General features: G+C 38.4%; 1 protein-coding gene across 3 annotated transcripts in view; it reads right to left on the bottom strand.

The window, feature by feature from the left end:
* Window positions 1-18257, bottom strand: part of LOC146768255 (protein ITPRID1-like) — a 52981-nt gene extending 34724 nt beyond the window's left edge. For 2 of the 3 annotated variants that reach the window (XM_085570894.1, XM_085570882.1), the window contains exons 1-4: window positions 17881-18257; window positions 13948-14122; window positions 9834-9969; window positions 975-1177 (exon numbers count right to left, since the gene is read on the bottom strand). In XM_085570894.1, the coding sequence (XP_085427020.1) occupies window positions 975-1177; window positions 9834-9955 (325 nt within the window). In that variant the 5' untranslated portion in view covers window positions 9956-9969; window positions 13948-14122; window positions 17881-18257. Of the gene's footprint in view, window positions 1-974; window positions 1178-9833; window positions 10315-13947; window positions 14123-17880 lie in introns of those variants that run through there. The other variant, XM_085570889.1, reaches the window with a different exon arrangement.
* Window positions 18258-18461: the final 204 nt, after the last annotated feature.

Here is an 18461-nt window from a genome sequence, read left to right as displayed (position 1 = left end):
AGGGTCTAATGCACAAGCCCTGGCACCTCTAGTCATGGGAAGTTAATAATTTGTAATCTGCTGTGAACATTGTCCTGTGAGAGGAACCCACCAAAGGTAAAAGGGAATGTAGGCCCACATCTGCCTGGCTGAATGCCATATCTTCTCTGTTGCAGTCAGGTAGAAAAATTATAAAAGAAAGGCGTCATAAAATCAGGCCTGCTCTGGTAGATCGATGCTGGCCTGTCATTTCTTATAAGTGAAGCTAGCACTTTGCAAGTTCCCTTGTGAAAACAGTCCTAGTATGAATAGTTTGTTAACATAACAATCTATTACTAGGTGAAAAACAACTAGCACCTGCATAAACATTAAATCTAGCCCATGAGAATCAGTAAAGAAAATATGCAAACAACTTGAGAATAGAGAGATTTGATGGACAAGTAACATACCTTTTACTAACCAATAGAGTAATTGGCAAGAAAGCTACTAACCAATTGGAGTCACACACAAGGTCTGTAAAACTGTATAAAAATTAGTTATGTGAATAAAGAAGGGCTTTTCCTGCATGAAGAAAATGGAGTCTTGCGTGTTTTGTTCCAATATTCTCTATTGACTTACATCACCAGTGATGGTCAGTACATATTAATGTACTGCTGGTGAAGTGGATGAGTCAATGGACACATTTAATTCTGCAGCCTCTGCAACACCAAGGACTATCTCTGATTGTGGGGTAGGTCTTACAGACAATATGCAGTTTTGTTTTAAAATGCCACAAGCTGTGTAGCTTTAGCACATAAATCAGAGTCCATACCTGAGTAGAGCTAAACAGTACTTCAGTCATATCAGGAAGTATCATTGTCACAAAAGGCTCCTCAATGTCTCCTAAATATGTCTCTTTTTCATTATTTTTCTTTCATAAGCCTCTTCTCTACCCTCTCAGTTCCCACATTGTTTATGGCTAAAACTTCTCCTTTTGCCAAAATGTTTCTCCTTACCATGTAGATTTGGCCTCTCAATGTCCATCTGCTTCTTCTGAGCTTCCAAAAAGGCTTGGACGTCAAATCCTTTTGCCACAGAAACACCACTGAGGAAGCGAGGAGGGATTTTTGTGCGGACATCAGGTTCTTCTGCACCAAACCCCAAATTAAGCAGAATCTCCACTGGATCTTTCTCCCAAAACACCAGCCATTCAGTGATGCTGTGGTGAAAACATCAAGATTATTTACATCACTGTCTCAGTACCACTTTTATCTTGCAGTAGCTATTATATGGTCTTGTTTATAATAATTATCTTCCCTTCTTTTCCCCTCTTGTGGGGACTATTGCTGAAGTGGAAGTAGTCACATTGCATTTTGAGTCATGTTGTTAAAAGATTATTATAAGTTTCTTTCCTCAGAAAAATCTGGTGGCATTATATCTAGATAGCTTAGCAAGTAGAACATTAATAAAAGGTGTAGGTTCACAGCTCTGCAGGCTCCCTTTGTTCTAGACACAACACACACAAGGCATGCTGCAGCTGCCATAAAGTCTCACAGCCTTTTACCTTCCAGAGGATCCAAAGCTCACTGTAACTTCAGATAGGTTTTGATTTTTTACAAATTTGATTGAGATAATTTAGATCTTGTTCAAATAAACCACTCCATGGCTTTTACAAATTAAGACCTTGACTGCTTATTAAAAATTGTACTCATATTTGTTGATCTCTGGACAGACTAATAACTTGTAGTTCTCTCTGGTAATATATGGATGTAACTAACCTTTGGGGTGGACCAGTGAACGTGAGCATGTGGGAAAAGCTGAGATTCTTGCAGTATGACATAACTGGACTTTCTGAAAACTCTAGCAGGGACCTAGTTGGTAAAAAAGCAACCATGAAATGCGTTTACTTACATATTCCTCTGGGATATCATAATTATTTCTTGCTAGAGTAAACAATTGCATTTTGTCTTGGTTTATTATGATACATAATAGGAATGTCTTAGAAGAAGAGTGGATATGAGTGAGGCAATACGCTTCTCAAGAGCAATATGTTACAGTAGGTGTGAGAATGTAGGTGTAAGATACCAGTCAATCATAAAGGTGGCACAGTGGCTCACTTTTGACAGATGGTGAATCTTTGGGGAACCTTTAGGGAGTATGGTTTTTCTAGCTACCTACTTCAAAAGATATAATTGCTCATAACAAAGTTTTGGAGACACAAGGCATAATGAGTTGCAGCAACAGGAGTGGCAGCTGAGAATGATCCTGTTCTTCACGTTATTCTTTCTGTATTTGCTAATCTGTAGAGAAATAACTGCTTTTCAGAGCCTCACACTGTAAAAGGAATATCCCACACCATGATAGTATTTGCCAACAGGTTTTATCATGCCCAAAATTAACTCTACCTTACGCACACCTATTAAGATCAGTAACAAATGTTTATATAGAGTGGAAGCATTGTATTGATATTTTTTTTTACCATTGCAGATTATCCATCAGCTCACAAATGAAACAGGCCTAGAGGAATATGCAGATATTTGAATTAATACTGTTGATATAAGTTTGAGAGAAGGAAACTGCAAAGAAGAACAAAAAGTAATTTTTTTTCTTACATTTTTCCCTCAAAACAGAAATCTGTCAAACTAGAGAAAAGGCCAAAAGACTTATTTAATGAAATAAGGAAAAATATTAGCCTGAGTGACAAAGTACAAACAAACAATATCACTATGGGAAGCTCAAAGTGTGGTTTAGTCATAGAATATAATAATACATGTCAATAAGAAAAGGAAAATAAGTACCTTTATATTTCAAAAATCCACAGCAGTGCACTCTTAACCCTCTGCATTTAAAAGTAAGCACTGTGAACTGGGTTACACCATGTGCTGCAGAACCATTGAAGATATATATAGAGAAAATTTGATTAAAATAAATGTCAATCCCTGGGGGCTTATTAATAAAAAACCCACAGTTGTAATATATCATTTTATATTCCATTCCAACATATACAGATATGATTTTTTGGTACATAATAGTTTTTCAAGTATATTCAAAATTTTGTGAATATTTGTGAATATTGATTTCTCTGGGCTTCACATCATACACTAAATATGTTTGAGAGTAGTGACAGAGGCTGAATACTTGCAAGAGTTTCTGGAGGAGGAAATATATGTCCAAGAACTTAAGACACTGTTTATTGGACTCCAAGTGTGCTATACCTGTAAGGTGTATGGTATATATTTGATAATTTCATGAGGATGAGATAGGAATAAATTACATGAAAATACACAGTGCCTGTAGTTGTAACTTCCTATTCTAACACTGAACTATCACACTTGACTGATTAGAAAGCTAGGGTAACATTTGCCTACAAACAGCAGAAGATACCTGAATTACATAAGATAAATTCTATGGGCTTTTTCATCTATAAAAAAAAATAGGGAAGAAAAACTTTAAAAGTTTTCTCTTCTACTTAATAAATTTGTCTCAGTAAAGAAGGAGAAAGCATCTCTTCAGCGTATTATTCTTCTGCTTGTAAATTCTTACATAAGTTTCTTCTGGCTTATTCAGTAAAAGGATATCCATCCAAATTGAGAACATAAAGGTTACTGACATCCCGTGATTTGTGCAGTAACATAAAACAAACTTTCTAGCAGCAAACTGGGCACATTTTGAATTACAGTTAACTGCTAGTTGTATACTATTTCCTACTCATGTACCAACAGAGGCTGTAAATTCACTATAAAATCCCAGAAAATGTAAAAAATAAGATTAGAAAGTGAGAATTAACACAATTTTTCCCCTAGCAGCACATACATACTTCTCTCTGTAAGAGAACACTATACCACAAACTGACTGCTGATGTGGTTTCCTCACTATCTCACATTGCCAGGACTCGGCCAACACAAATGCTGCAAAATAAAAGCCTAGCACTGTGAAACACTGGGTAGGATGTTAAGTACATAATGACAATTTTAATGATGCTGTGTTTATAGGCAATATAGGCAGTAGCAAGTAACAAAAAAATCAAATGGGCAGAACATGATAAGTTACCTCAAATTGGGTAAGAGGCAGTTGCTGGTGTGGTTGTACTCTAAAATGAGGCAAATGCAGTCTGTGATACCTTAACTAGCTTTTGTAGTAGGACAGAGTAAGTTGTCCTGTATTTCTGTGGGGCAAGAGCATACCAATAGACTGCTATCAAGACTAAGACATCCAATCTGTTAAGTGGTAATAAACTGCACAGGACCCCATGTCCACCTTGTGACTTGGACAAAGTGTGCATCTCTGGATAAGGCAATACAGGTCATTTCACTTTATGGTTAGTCTCAAGTTTTTTTCCTAATGAGAAGACTGTAATGACAAATTTCTCATTAGAGAGGTTGACATTTTTTAGAATTTGTTTTCAAGACATCACAGAAATTGTAACAGGGAGGGCACAGTATTTATGTTTCCTGATCTACATAAGTATTTTTTCCCAATACTGGAAACACTGAATCTGATTACCAAAATAAGGAAACATACTTTGGGGGAAATAATGCCCTTTAGAAATCTGTCAGAAAACCTAATGAACATAAACAAATAAAAAATGCTTTTTACACCAACTGTGGTGCTAACTGGGATTCTTCACTGAACATCTAAGTATACTTTTGCCAACCAAAATGTGGCCTCATATACTTAGGGAAAGATAGGACATTTTAGCCTTAGTAATCTCTTACTAACAGGAGACAAGATTAAATCACAAACTGTTGAGCTGCATCTTCTGTTCAATAAACAGAAAGTGCAGATATGGAAAGACTGCTAAAGAATATTTTGGGCTTCAAAAATATTCTGTGGACATGAAGAGCTGTGAGGTGACTAGAGCTTCTGATTCCTTTCCTATTAAAAAAAATACCTCTGAATTCCCTGTATTCAACAGGTGAGGAAATTAGGTAAGAAAAAGTGAGAAGTTTTGCATTTAGATCAAGCAGAATTACAGTCACCTAGTAATATCATACCATAACTTCCAGAGTACATTGCAAACACATCCTAGAAACCTCTACTCCTTCAGCAGAAGAAAATGAAATCATGCCAGTGAAGAAGGTGAACCTGGGACTTTTTGGTTGAGGGCCTTATGGGAGAAAAAAATATATACCTTATCCATGGTATCACATTCTCCCACTAACGTCCCCCCAGTCCAGACCAAGATCTGTGGTGCTTGATACTTTATCATTAAGCGGTCCTTATTAGAAAAGTTGAATGGTGTTCTGATGTTCTGTCTTACTTTTCTGCTCTTGGCCTCGCAACTTATTCCCCCTTGTTGGTAGATTGAAAAAAAAAAATAAATCCCCAAAAGAACATGTGTTCTGTCCCAAGGAGAGACAAGACAAGGTCAGGAAGACAGTCCAATGGGCAGGCACAACACAGATAATTCAGGACATTGATGGGGATGGTTTGTGGAAAAACAGAGCCATAGGCTCATGTTTCCTGTATGTATCACCAACTTTCCCCTCAATATATATTGACTTCTGTTAAGTATTTAGATTCAAATCTTGAGTTTATGCTTAAAGCAAAACACATGAAATTTTAGCATTCTGCATGAGTAAAGTCTTCCATTTCTGAACTTAAATGTTATTAGGAACCTAATTAAATCAGCTTATCTGGGCCAGGAGTGAGTAGAATGGAAGTAAAAGCCTTTCCAGTGTATTGCTTAAGAGGAAGCTGTATGATAGCTCTCAGCTGTTCCATGTTTGCATAGTGTCATGGTAATTAGTAATGACACCTGCAATAATAGCTAGCTCTCCTTTCTATGAATGTGGATGACTTGGTCTTACACTAGTATTGAAAAATGTTGCTATGACGGTAATATAAGGCAACTGCTATTTTATTTTTTGCTCCTCATCTCACTTCCAAATATCATTCCAAAGTCTGCATATGTTCTTTCTTTTACACTTTAAAAGCAGGGAATACATGAAGTCATACTGAAGAATTCATGGGAAATACAGTCTTTCAGGCTTTGTTTTTATGCCAAAGTTGGACAAAAATTTAAAAACATCTCAATTTTGGTGATGAAAATACAATTAATTTTAACTATGTTTAAGGTTAAACTATATTTCTCTACAGTGGTACTTTGCCTATGGGATTAGATACAGTATGTGTAACCACAGTTTGTGCTATAAATCATTCTTGTACAGTGTGCTACATCTACCCTGGGGCACACAGCCTTGTGAAATTATCATGACAAAGCAGACTATTTGATCAGAAAGAGATTGAGACACATTATGGGAAATTCTATCTTTCAAATAATAGCCTGGAAATTAATGGAGCATGAGACACATTTCTCATGAGGGACTGTGCCATAAGCAAAACAGGTCATTTCAGAACAAACAGTTGTATAAAAAGCATTTTGATGTAGTTCAACAAAATAAAAAACTCAATATTTGGTTCAAATCCACCAAAGTAGAACATTTTGTTATGAATTTTCAGGGGTCACAATTTTCCTACCAGAATCTTCAATACTGAAGATATTTCTTACTGGAAAAAAAAGATAAATAATTATATAATGAAGTAACACAAACTTACAGAACACAAGAATGCAACCAGTGATGGATATTTTCTTCTATATAATCCTCTAACAATAAAAGTAGAGCTCTCAGGAAGACCACTGACAAATTATAACAAACACCCCATTGTATGACTTCATTTTTGGTCAATCTTGAGATGCATAGGAAATACTGGGAGAAGAGTCTAGTAATTTCCATTAGTAGTCTGAGGGCTTTTAATAACTAAATTTGGAAAGCAAAATAAAATTGCAAAGCATTATTTTATTATATGCAGCCATAAATATTCTGGATGTATCCAGCAGTCCTAATGAAAACTGAAAACAATATTTTCTTATTCTGCATGAATGCATCCCAATACACAGTTTCTGCATAGCTTGAATTGTGGAGGCTGTCTACTCTTGTGTAGAGGGAGGATTATCCTCCAGCAGAGCCAGAAATGGATCCCAGCTCTCTCACCTTTCTTTTCAGTTTTTTAACCCAAAGATAAACAAACATGGCCCACAGATATTTTAGCAGTTGCTGAAAAAATGTTGTACCCTGCAAGTTCAACCAAAGCCACTGAGACTATCACTTTAAGGATACATTACAGAGGAGGGAGGGAAGGGCTGATCTGCAACATGGCTGAGTTAGACATAAAATAAAGTGGCACGTGGCTTCATTACATTATTATCTCCTGGATTCAATGCTGCAACTCTCATTAGCACAATAAAAAGACATGGAAAGATTGCAACAGTCGCAAGTCTTTACATTCAAGTCTTTAGATAACAAATTTTGACATGTGGACTATAAATTTACAAAATTTACAAAGTTACTCTTTTTTTTTTGTTTTGGTTTTTTTTTTTGTTTTTTTGTTTTTTTTGGTTTTTTTGTTAAACTACAGAGCAACAGAGTTGTTTGAAGACTGTCCATATCTACCTAGCTGTAACTCTGGAAGCTCACTACTGGTTCACTGAAAATTAAACTATACCAGTAAGCTAGCATGTTTTCTCCCAACCAATCTTTCCAGTTCCTTTTATGGTCAGTAAAAGAATTCACCCACATTAGGAAGAAGGCGCAAAGAGGTTTTTTTCTCTGTTGATGAAAGAAGCAGCCTAGCCTTGGACTAAACACAGAGCTCTGAGATTATATTTCCTAAAAAGTGGCACATTCACCCAGACAGAAATGAAAACAGAACACCCATGAAGGTTTGGTGAACGAAATATTAGATTTTGCTACACTGGCTGTTTTCCAATGAAGAAAAAGGAGGCAAACCACAATCATTACTATGACACTGAGTATCAATATAAGTATCTGGTACTTAAAAACTCCCCTGGGAAAAAATAAAGTTGTGCTTTTTTAACATTTCAATAGTGTAGCGGGTTGAGCGCTGGCCAAATGCCAATGCATCAACTAAAATTCTTTACTCGTTTTCTGCTGTGAGGATTAGAAGAAGGGCAAAAGCAGTCTGAAAACTTTAAAAGGTATAAAGAGATCTTTATTAACAGAACTAAAAGAAGAATTATAAGAATCAGAATAAACCTTCAGAATACTTCTCCTCCCCCACCTCTTCTTTTCTTTCCCACTGACAACATAAAGAGCCAAAACCTGGGACTTTCAGTCAGTTTACCACCTCCAAAATAGTCTTTCCTCAGTTCAGTTAGGGAGAAGAGCCTCTCTTGACATGCCATGGAAACTTTTCCACAAGAAACCATTTTCTCATGGCTTCAACATCACAGCAAATCAGGTGCCCTGGTGATGAAAATCTGTTCACCATGTGAAAGTCCCTCAACTTACAGCTTTCCTCACAATTTTTTTTGAGGGATCAGTCTTTAGCTAATGTGGTACACTTTTAAGGATGAGTTGTTAAAAAGCAAAGGTTCTCTAAGATCATCTTCATCTCTGGGAAGAGAGCAGCAAAGACCTTGAAGGAAGGAAGGTCTCATCTCATCTGAGGAAGACCTCATCTTCCCTGGGAGCAAAGCTCTTCATCACTTACCTCTGTTCAAGCTTCTTACTGCATCTCAGCTACCTCAATATCTGCTTGCTTTAGCACAGATGCCTTTGCTCATGTCTACAGTTTGAATGCTCCATCCCCCCATGCTTTTAATGAATTACATACATATTTGAATGTATCATAGTCAATCACAATGGTCTTACAAAAGAGTCCAGCCTTGCCGGTCCACGCAGGCTCCCAGTTACCTGTCCAAAAGCTGGAAGCAAGAGAGTTTTCCCCAGGGGTTGTTAGTTTTAAAATGTGATTTCACAGCAGTGTGTTCAACTTTCTTAAGTGGTTTAAGAGTGTGTAAATATTCAAAACTAGCCAGCTGATTGGTTCTGTTGGGTCTGGAGGAAGCTGTTAGCAGTCCTTACAGAGAATCACTTCAGTAGCTGATGGATTTCTCCTTAACTGAAAACCTTAACTTATGTTAAACCAGGACAAACAGGAAATACAAACAGGTGCAAAGATTCCATCAAAAGCTCTGTGAACAAGAAAGCAACATTGAGAATAAAAACAAAGATGGAATTAGTGACTAAGAGCAAAGCACAAATGCTTGTTACCAGTATAATACATTGTCCTGAGTCTAATGTATCTCAAAAAGCAAGTCTGGAAACTAAAGAAAATAATTCCCTGCATTTATTTATTGTGAAACATCAGTATTTTTAGAGCCCATCAGTCAATAGAGATTCTATTGCTAATGATATTCTGGGAAGGTATTTTTTGAGGATGAATCTTTGGGCTGCTAATCTGGAAACACAAGTCCCAAATGGACAAATCTCCTCTTTCTGTTGCACATCAGTTTCCTGAGTGCAACACAAATATAATAATACTTTGTCTTGCTAATAGTATCTTTTTAAATTGTAAGATTTCTGTCATTGTATGCTAATCAGTGGAATAATGTGTTCTTTTTTTCTTTTTAATATCACTGTAACAGAAATTTTTAAGTCCTCTGAAACAGCAAGTGCTGGGGCATCATGGTTTTTATCACTTCTCATATCTTTCAGAGATTAAACCTTTCCTAAGTGTTCAGATGCCTTTGCAACCAAATGTGAGTTTAGTGTGACAGCACTGACATAGCTGTCCAGCTGCTAGCCCTCAGACCATGCAAACTGCTCCATCAAACCACAAAAGCAATGTTCCTTCAATGCAATTTTTAATCACACCAAGGTTCCTGAGATTGTGAACAGAGCAAGGAGAAGAGATAGAAACCACGCTGTGTTAAAGACATTCAGAAAGAAAAATGGATTAAGCCCTGCAAAAGTAGCTTTTAAATGGCTTAGTATCAGGGGACAGTGGTGAAAAGGAAGACTTATAAAATGCTGTATTATTCAGTAAATTTGGAAAGCTTCTTGTCTGACCTTGGAAGTGTTGGTTCAAGGCACAGTTCATCTGCCACAGAAGAAATGCTTTCACTTTGCTGAGACACTTGATCTGCATCACCTGGGACAATGCCACCACCTCCTGAGGAAATCCCATCCATGAGGTGAACTGCACCTAAGAGAGGTGATTTTATGACTTTCCTGGCATGAAACACAAAAAAGTTATGTCTAGGTCTGCAACAGTCATGCACAACAGCTCAGATGTAACACCAGAGGCAAAATATGTTGTAAAAACACTACAACTGTTTGGAGTGGGAAAAAAATTGCTTTCCAGTTACAGAATCACAAAGGTTGTAAGATACCTTCAACATCACCTAGTGCAACCATCATTATAGAACCACCATAATGACCCTAAACAATAACCCCAAGAATGCTTCCAGAGATGGTGACTATGTCACCTCCATGGGCAGCTTATTTCAATGCCTAATCACTCTTTCAGTGAATTTTTTCCCCCTAATATCTAATAAGAACCTCCTCTAGTGGAACTTAAGGCCATTTCCTCATATTCTTTCACTTGAGCCATGGCAGAAGAGACTGACCCCTACCTTACTACAACTTTCTTTCAGGTAATTTTTGGGAGAAATGAGGTCCTCCCCCAAGCTTCCTCTTTTCCAGGGTAAACAACCCTAGTTCCCTCAGCTGGTTCTCACAGGACAGATTTTCTAGACCCTTTGCCAGCTTTGTTGCTTGTCTTAAAGTGATTTATGATGATAGTCTATTCCATGATCAACTGCTTTATGCCCAGACATGGTTGCTTATCTTTAAAGCCCAGAACTGGATGTGTGCTGGAGCAGGGAAGGGGAAGCTTTGGGCTCTTTGGTGGCCATTTTTGAAGCCTCCCTGCCCAGGCATTCTGTGGCGCTGTGTGGTTAGATTTTGCTTCGCCATCTTGATTTTCTTGGCCCTGGCAAAAGGTTTCCCTTCCATGTCTTGGAAGAGTTGCAGTAAAAATCTTTCAGTTGCCTTGAGGTCAGCTGAACATCTGCTGGTCTAAGAATAGAGAAGCCGGACCAGCCAGAGTGGGCCACCCTGTTCCAACCCCAAGTCTTGGAGAGACAAGCCAGGGAGACAAAACACACCAAGAGGCTCCAGCCCAGCTGCTTCACCCACTGTGATTAATGTGGAGAGGAGGCTGATGCCAGAGAACCACCAGGTTTTTGCCTACCTCCCTCATGGAAGTTCCACTTTCCTCAGCGTGAAAGCTGGTGCCATTTTGCACCACATGTCAGGAAGGGGTATTTCCCCTACATTTGCCCCATTCTCCAAGCATTTTTGGATCTTTGTTCCTGTGTGTGCGTGGAGGGGTGTGAGTTCTGATAATCTGGTGTTTATTAGTTATTTACTTTTTTCCTTGCCTTGTGGACATTCTGTGGGCATTGTTAATAAACTCTTGGTTTGGTTTTTTTTTTTTTCGCTTTCTGCTATTAGTATTAATTTTCTGTTTGTGGAGAGGGATTATTGAAACCCTTTAGAGGAGACTACTCATTACAGAGTACCCTCTCTTAATTATGTATCAATATTGAGACACTGCCCTTCTTTTAACATGCTCCAGGACCTCAATGTCCTCTCTATTTGAATATATTTGTGGTGACTGGGCTGTTTTGACATGATAACAGAATGCTAAGTATGCTTTTGCAACATAGAATGAATAGAAAAAAATATGCTTTTTTTCAGATCCCATAGCTAGGATGAAAATTCTGTTATCAACTCTATGAACTCTAGAGTTCATACTTTGTATTATTTATAAATTAATTGTTGCTTTTAGATAACACTTAAAAATGAAAATGGGAAGAAAACAGCAGATGTCCTTCATACTACAACTGCGGAGTCACTTACGTGACACAGTTGTGTTCTACATTCTGATTTAGCTACACTGACAGTAGTTCTGTCAGGGAAAAAGAGCACAGTATCTGTCTACCAAAGGCTGCTCCATTAAACAAGAAGAAATATGCATCTAGTCAGGTGCTCTGTGGAAAAAACTAGTCATATTTTGTGATCTGTATTATTCTTTCTTTTCAGTTGTCATGTATTAGGACAAATCACTCCTTGAAAACTTCCTGTTTCTCTCTGTCTTAATCAGTAGCAAAAGGAGATGACAAAAACTTTTTTGATATTTTCCCCCCACCTTTCAGCCCCCTAAATTATCAGGCTAGCCCAGAGATCTGAGGCCTTGAGGGGAGGAATATCAGGAGATATGTAAAGATTTCCAAAAGTGGCTCTTACCCTGATGTATGTTGGTCCAGCTCTCTTTATTCTGTCATGTCTAAGGGAAAGAGCGGGGCAAAAGAGGATGAACAGGAAATGTCAGGGGTTTATCTAGGCTTTGGACAGGGAGGGCTTCTTGGCTCTCCGCCAACCTGTCAGGGCAGGAAGGAGGGGTCCAGGGTTATCTGATCAGAGTCACAGGGTCCCGGGGAATGGGGAAAAGGCATGTCCGAGCGCACTGTAACACCTTTTCAGTTTTTAGCCTAAGGATCTGACTTTGGGCAGCTAAATGGAGCTGGGGTCCCCTTTCCCTACTCATGAACATCCAAATAGTTAAGCACACTGGACTCAGAGCTGCTGTAGGATGATCTTAATTTATTTTGTCTCTCCAGCATGTCTGCCATTTGCTTTGACAGAAACAAAGGACACTCAGTTTGATATTCAAGTACCGCTGGAACATGTGAAAACTCACAAAGATGAGTGACTCCAGGAAATGAAGCTTTTCTGAAAGCTTCAGGTAATGAATGCTGTAATAACACTTCAAACTTTCTCATATGCTGGTAAATATAAATTTTGAGAGGGTTCTACCCATGTGAAGCCTTTGGTAAAATTTCTGTCTAGAGGCCATAATATCAATTTGTTCTGTTCTTCTCAAGGTAGAAGTCATAAAGCTGGTTGAGACAAGCAGTGTTGTTCACCCTAAGTAATAAGACTGGAAGCTGATGGTATCTTCATTTTAATTACGTGAGCTCACTCTAATTGAGAACACTACAGATAAAGGTAAATAACAATAGCTAAATGTGTTTCACAGAATCACAGAACGGGTGGGCTTGGAATGTACCACAGTGGGTCATCTGTCTAACCTCCCTGCTCAAGAAGCCTCATCCTAGAGCACCTGGCACAGGTTTGCGCTGAGATAGTTTTGAGTATTTCCAGTGAGGGAGAGTCTATACCATCTCTCGGCAATCTGTTTCAGCACTTGATCATCTACATAGTAAAGAAGTTGTTCCTTGTATTCAAACAGCATGAGGCTGTATTGAAGAGGGAAAGAGTTGCATTTTAAGCCTTCCAGATACATAAGGGAAAGTGTATAAATTCAGTGCAGAGCAGAAAACTAAAACAACATTGGAAACAGTATCAACAGCAATAATTTTGCAGTACATTCAGTTTGAGTCTGTTCCCTTAGCTGAAAAATGTATCTGTCCAGTCAAAAGAGAGCCTATGAAGCTATCAAAAAATAACAGCTCTTTAAATCTTGAATTAAGCTCTTTTAAGTAGAATTAAAACCAGAAATGAAGATAAAAAAATTATCTTTACATCATATTTTACAGATTAAAAAAAATTTCTAAAATATTTTGCCATTACAAAGAAAATGCTAACTCTAACCTGTATGGTTTGATCCAGGTATTAATACAGTGGCATAAAAGGAGGTTGGTGCACCTCTGCCTCTGCTCTACCCGATGTCTGAAAAACTGGAATACAAGCACTGACATTTTTCACTTAGCTTTCCACACACATTTTTTATGCTTTTTTGAAGATACCAAGAAGGTAAAGAAAGGCTTTTGCCAAGAAGTAGTGTTTAAGTTGGCAGTTTGACTTGATAATTGTTTGCTTAGCCTTTAGGCAAAGGGAAAGCAGAAATCAGAACTAGTCTAGCTTTCAACAATGGGAATTATTGAAAAAGACAAGATAGGAAAGAGAGGATGAAGGAGTGAGTGTGGCAATAACTGACACATGGGGAAAAGAATTGAAGGGAAAAAAAAGCAAAGATGCTTTGGTTGCTTTCCTTTCCATGAAATATATTGCTGTCCCTTTAACTTTGTATGCCTTCTTGGCACATATACCAGGGAGAGGATTTCACTTCACTAAGGAAGTAATGCAAACTTACCTTCATTTGGTTACCATGGATATGGCACTACAGGAGTCAAAGCCTACAATTTGCATTGCAAACAGCCATGAGGAGTGAAGGACACACAATATGGTATTCTGGCAAAAGACTGTCCCAGGATCTTCTTTGTGACTGATCGCAAGTAAAACAATCACCAGCTTTGGATCTATATTTGCTATGAAGAGAAAAAATATAAGGGATGCTGCATTTCAGATGAAGAAGGAAGACACAGAATCACTCACATCTGCAGAACAATTGTATTTCTTGTACTACCTAGTGTGAAATAGCTAATAGATCGGTATAACAACAATTCAGCTTTCTGTCCTTTTCCCTGTGGGATACTGAAGCTAAATGAATGTGCTGATAACCTGGACTAAGTAATTTCCACAAGAACTGGAATGGTTTAAGAAGCAGCCAGATTTTAGGACTGTTGGGCTTTTTTGCAACAGTTTTTATCTAGCCGAGTGTCCTCTTCATTCTGCAGAAGTACTGTATACCACCTTAATTTTGTTATAAAAGGACCAGTTAAATGAGCAGTTCTCTAAGGAGACCTAGTTGGAACCACTGCAGTACAATTAATAGGGAGGAAGAAAATTGTCTTTTTTCCCAAAACAAATCAAGGATGATGATGTTTGGCTGTTAGATCACGAGATTGTTAGTATTTTTTTATTATTACTGCTTTAAGCTCTGCCAGATATAAAGTTATATATCATTTTTATTTCAACTAACATGGGATACAAATGGTGCAGCCCTGCTTCTATGGACAGACTTGGCCAAAGTGCCATTGGTTTGACAAAAAGAAAATTGCATACCAAATTATTCATCCACATATGTGAATCAAGGAATTTCTTTCCAAAGGATCTTAGGCAGAATAGTAGATCAGATATTCAGCAAAAATATTTTCCTCCCTTAGCACTGGACTAGGCACATCTCTGATGGAACTAGGGCAGCTATATCATTCCAAGATATTCTTCTTATCTCCCCACTTTAGGACAGTGGCCCACAATTGGTGACAGGGCATCAGCACCATCTCAGTAGGTTTCCTTTGATAAGAAGAGTGCAATCAGACCTCTCTGTTCTCACATCATCATTCTCTGTGGGCACAGGGGTTAGGGCAATTCTTCAGTTGCTCTCATAAGGATCCATGAAATAGTAGATTTGCATCAATATAATCCCACTTACATCTGTGGATTTGTTTCCTGTTGCTATCTGCAAGTGAGAGAAGTATCAGCCCCAAACATCTTTGCCTTTTCCCTTTCCTACAAACCAAGCAGCTGGCACCATGCCTATCCTTGAATGCATTTTCTATCACTGTTGTCATGGGGAGCTCAAGCCCCCATGACAACCGCCAATGTGTCCCTGAGCAAAGACTGGAAGCAAAGAGGGAGCTTGAGAAATGGATTAAGTTACCTCTCTGCTCCTCTGTCCCACTTCAGTGTATTCCTTGAACTCAGACCTCTTAGCAGTCATATATACACTTGAGGCCAGTTTTAGAAGCAGATAGCAACATCACTGGACCAAGATCTTCAGCTACCCTGAGGATAATTTCAGGCATTTCCAGTAGCCCTGATACTAACTACTCATGCCATTGTGCTGCTGGTGAAGGAGAAAGAGAAGGGAGCATGTATAAAACACAGAAATACTACTCTAGCCTTATGTTGCCTATATAAGCACAATCAGACATGTGCTTCAGGCTTTCTCTATCCTTTCAGAGCACCTGGCAATTAAAGTCTGGGTCTACTCTTTTCCCTTTCCACACTAGCCCATGAAGCAAGTCAAGAAGAGGGGTGAAGGTGGGACTTGTCATGGGAGCAAACAGCTGTCCCTGTGTGCCTACAACAGCTCTCCAGGGTTTCAAGTCCTCAGTCTACCATTGCAGCAGTGCAGAGTGGGGTTGTATTGCCCATGGGCTACTCATAATGCTCTTCCATAGGCACTCCACGGCAGCAACAGGAAAGCATAGAAAATTCCAGTGTCAGCCTGTCCTGTTGAGCAATTACAAATCCTTACTATGTGTAAGTCTCCTTGAAAACTGAACTTAGCATTTTGTTTACTGTTAGTCTCATCCTCCTGTCATGTGGGATCTTTTCCTTCCTCTGCTACAGAATTTATTGGGAAACAGCTTTCTTGGAATTTCTTTAAACAATAATGTGCCGGCCAGTAGAGAAGAGTGAGGTAGTCAGGATGGTAAGTGCCTTGAATAACAAATGACTTACAGGGAATAACCTGTGAAAAGTATTGTCTTGTTTAATGTCTGAAAATATGTTTGGGCTCTGTCCTCCAGTCAATAGGTTTATTCCCTCTATGTGTTCAGTCTTCTGTCTATTTTATTAAAAACCATATTGTTACTTTAATTTTAATAATCCTGTACAGCCTCAAGGGGAATGGTAAAAGCAGCATTCCGTCTCCTCACATCAGCATGACAGTGAAATCTATATAGAAATGCTGAATCTTCCTATTCCCATTTCCACTGGTTTCAAGGGAGTTAAATACAGATATTCCAGAAGAGGCAAATGGCCTCTCCTGGAATATCTGTAATTTCTATTATTAGTGTTGTCAGAGCCAGGAATAACTGCCCTCATTCTTATGGACAAAGCTAACTTTCCAGAACTGGAATTTAGAACATTTTGTTTTCTTCTTGATAAAATTAGTCTCTGTAAGTCATAAAGCAATAGTTACAGTAATAGTTAAGTGTACTGGCACTTGCAATGTAAAATGAGTCCTGTAAGGAGCAATTTCAGGGTACAGCACCAGTGCAAACTATTTTTACATGTTGCTGTTTATGGGAATATAGTTCAGGCAAAATCTCATTCCCACCAAACTTTTTATCCCTACCTGATCCTTACATATGAGTTCCAACTTCTTATTAGAAGATAATAATGGTTCAAAAAGCCATTATAGGATGAGTATGCATTTCACTAATATCTCAATAACAGTTTAACACAGAGAAGCAAACACTGATTCAGCTTGCTTGCAGCTAGTACTACAAAATTTTGTCATCTATTTGGAGCAGATTCAGATAGCTTTTGGTTGGTTCACAGGCAGCCTGGCTGACTTCAGTCAGAAGTCAGCATGCTTAGAGTGTGTCAGTTTATAAAGAAAGAAGCCAGATGAGGTTGATCTTGTATTTCAGATTAGAAATACTACAGGTTCACCAAAATTTGCCTGACAAGTGTTTAATGGTAATTACTCCTTTTTTTTCTCTCTGCAGTACAAAGTTTCAACTTATTTTTTTAGTAGATAGGTTTTGTCCAAAATTACTTCTGATTTAACTGACAGTCACTTAAGATCGAATTCTGAGGAAACAAAAGTAAATTTAAAGTTACCCACTGAAAATTTGGTTAAGGTTTCATTCACGTCGGGCTCTGCTAACCTTCATGAACATAAACTTTGCCCATCTGAAAACTGGCACAGGAAACCCTGAGGGCAAACATTTTGCTTTTGTGTGTTGATAAGAGCATACTTGGCATACTGGAGTCGGCAGGAGAGACACTGTAAGCACATGTAAACTTTTGTCTTGTAGGCCAGATTTTTTGTCTCTTAATCAACCAGATCTTTCATTCAAGCAATTACTAATTCTATCTCTATATCTGAGAAAACAAGGAGTACAGTTAATAAGTCAATAACTTAATCTGACTTTATACAAGCCAATAAAAGTACACAGCTTACTATCTTAGTGTATGTTTAATTACTCAGTGACTTAAGTTTCAAGCTTTAGCCACTGGTAATGGCATTGCCCCATGCACCTGGAATAATATGGTATGAGAGACAGCCCTGCTGTGTAAGACACACCTTACCCCTATATTAAATGCATTTGAACACAGTGGGACAGCAGAAAAGGAGTTTTGTCTCCTTTGTCTCCTTTTGTCTTCCTTTGACTTATAAAACACATGCAGCTTCAATAAAGAATAAGGGAAAGTAAACAAGTCTTACCAGTGCCATCACAGGTACTGCAGAGCATGCTCTAATGCTTCCTCAGAAGCCAGAGGAGGGACAAGTGAGAGTCTGCTGTAAAGCAGCTCTCCTATCTCAGCTTTACAGCTCTGAAAAACTCTCACAGCTTTCCTGTTTCTAAAGGGGAGAGGACAAACATTTGCCTAACATGGACTGATATTTTCATAATCCTCACTCATGGAGGCCCAGCCTCCCTGATTTTCAAATATGATTTGTCTACTCCATGTCATGGGTTTTCAAGAACAGACAAGTTCAGGAAGTTTTACATTGTTGAGTTTTTCCTTAAAGTGATGCGAGAAGTTGATGTGGCACAGATTTTAGGGCCTTAGACAATTATTTTGAGTGCTGCCATCCTACTGATGGCAGCCATCTTCACTGTACACAGACATAAATGAATGCAAAGCACTCTAGGCAATCCTGCGGGGTAAGGCACAGACAGACTGGGAAGAGATCCTAATGACATCCAAAAGTGGATTGCCTATGTCAGTTTATGGCATCTTCTACAGGTATGAAGGATCAGAAGCCTGTGGGAAACCAGCCTATCCAGTTGTTAGTCAGGT

The sequence above is a fragment of the Lonchura striata genome, chromosome 2 (assembly GCF_050655825.1).
Source record: "Lonchura striata isolate lonStrDom1 chromosome 2, ASM5065582v1, whole genome shotgun sequence".
Taxonomy (NCBI): domain Eukaryota; kingdom Metazoa; phylum Chordata; class Aves; order Passeriformes; family Estrildidae; genus Lonchura; species Lonchura striata.
This window is presented reverse-complemented; position numbering and strand designations above follow the sequence as displayed.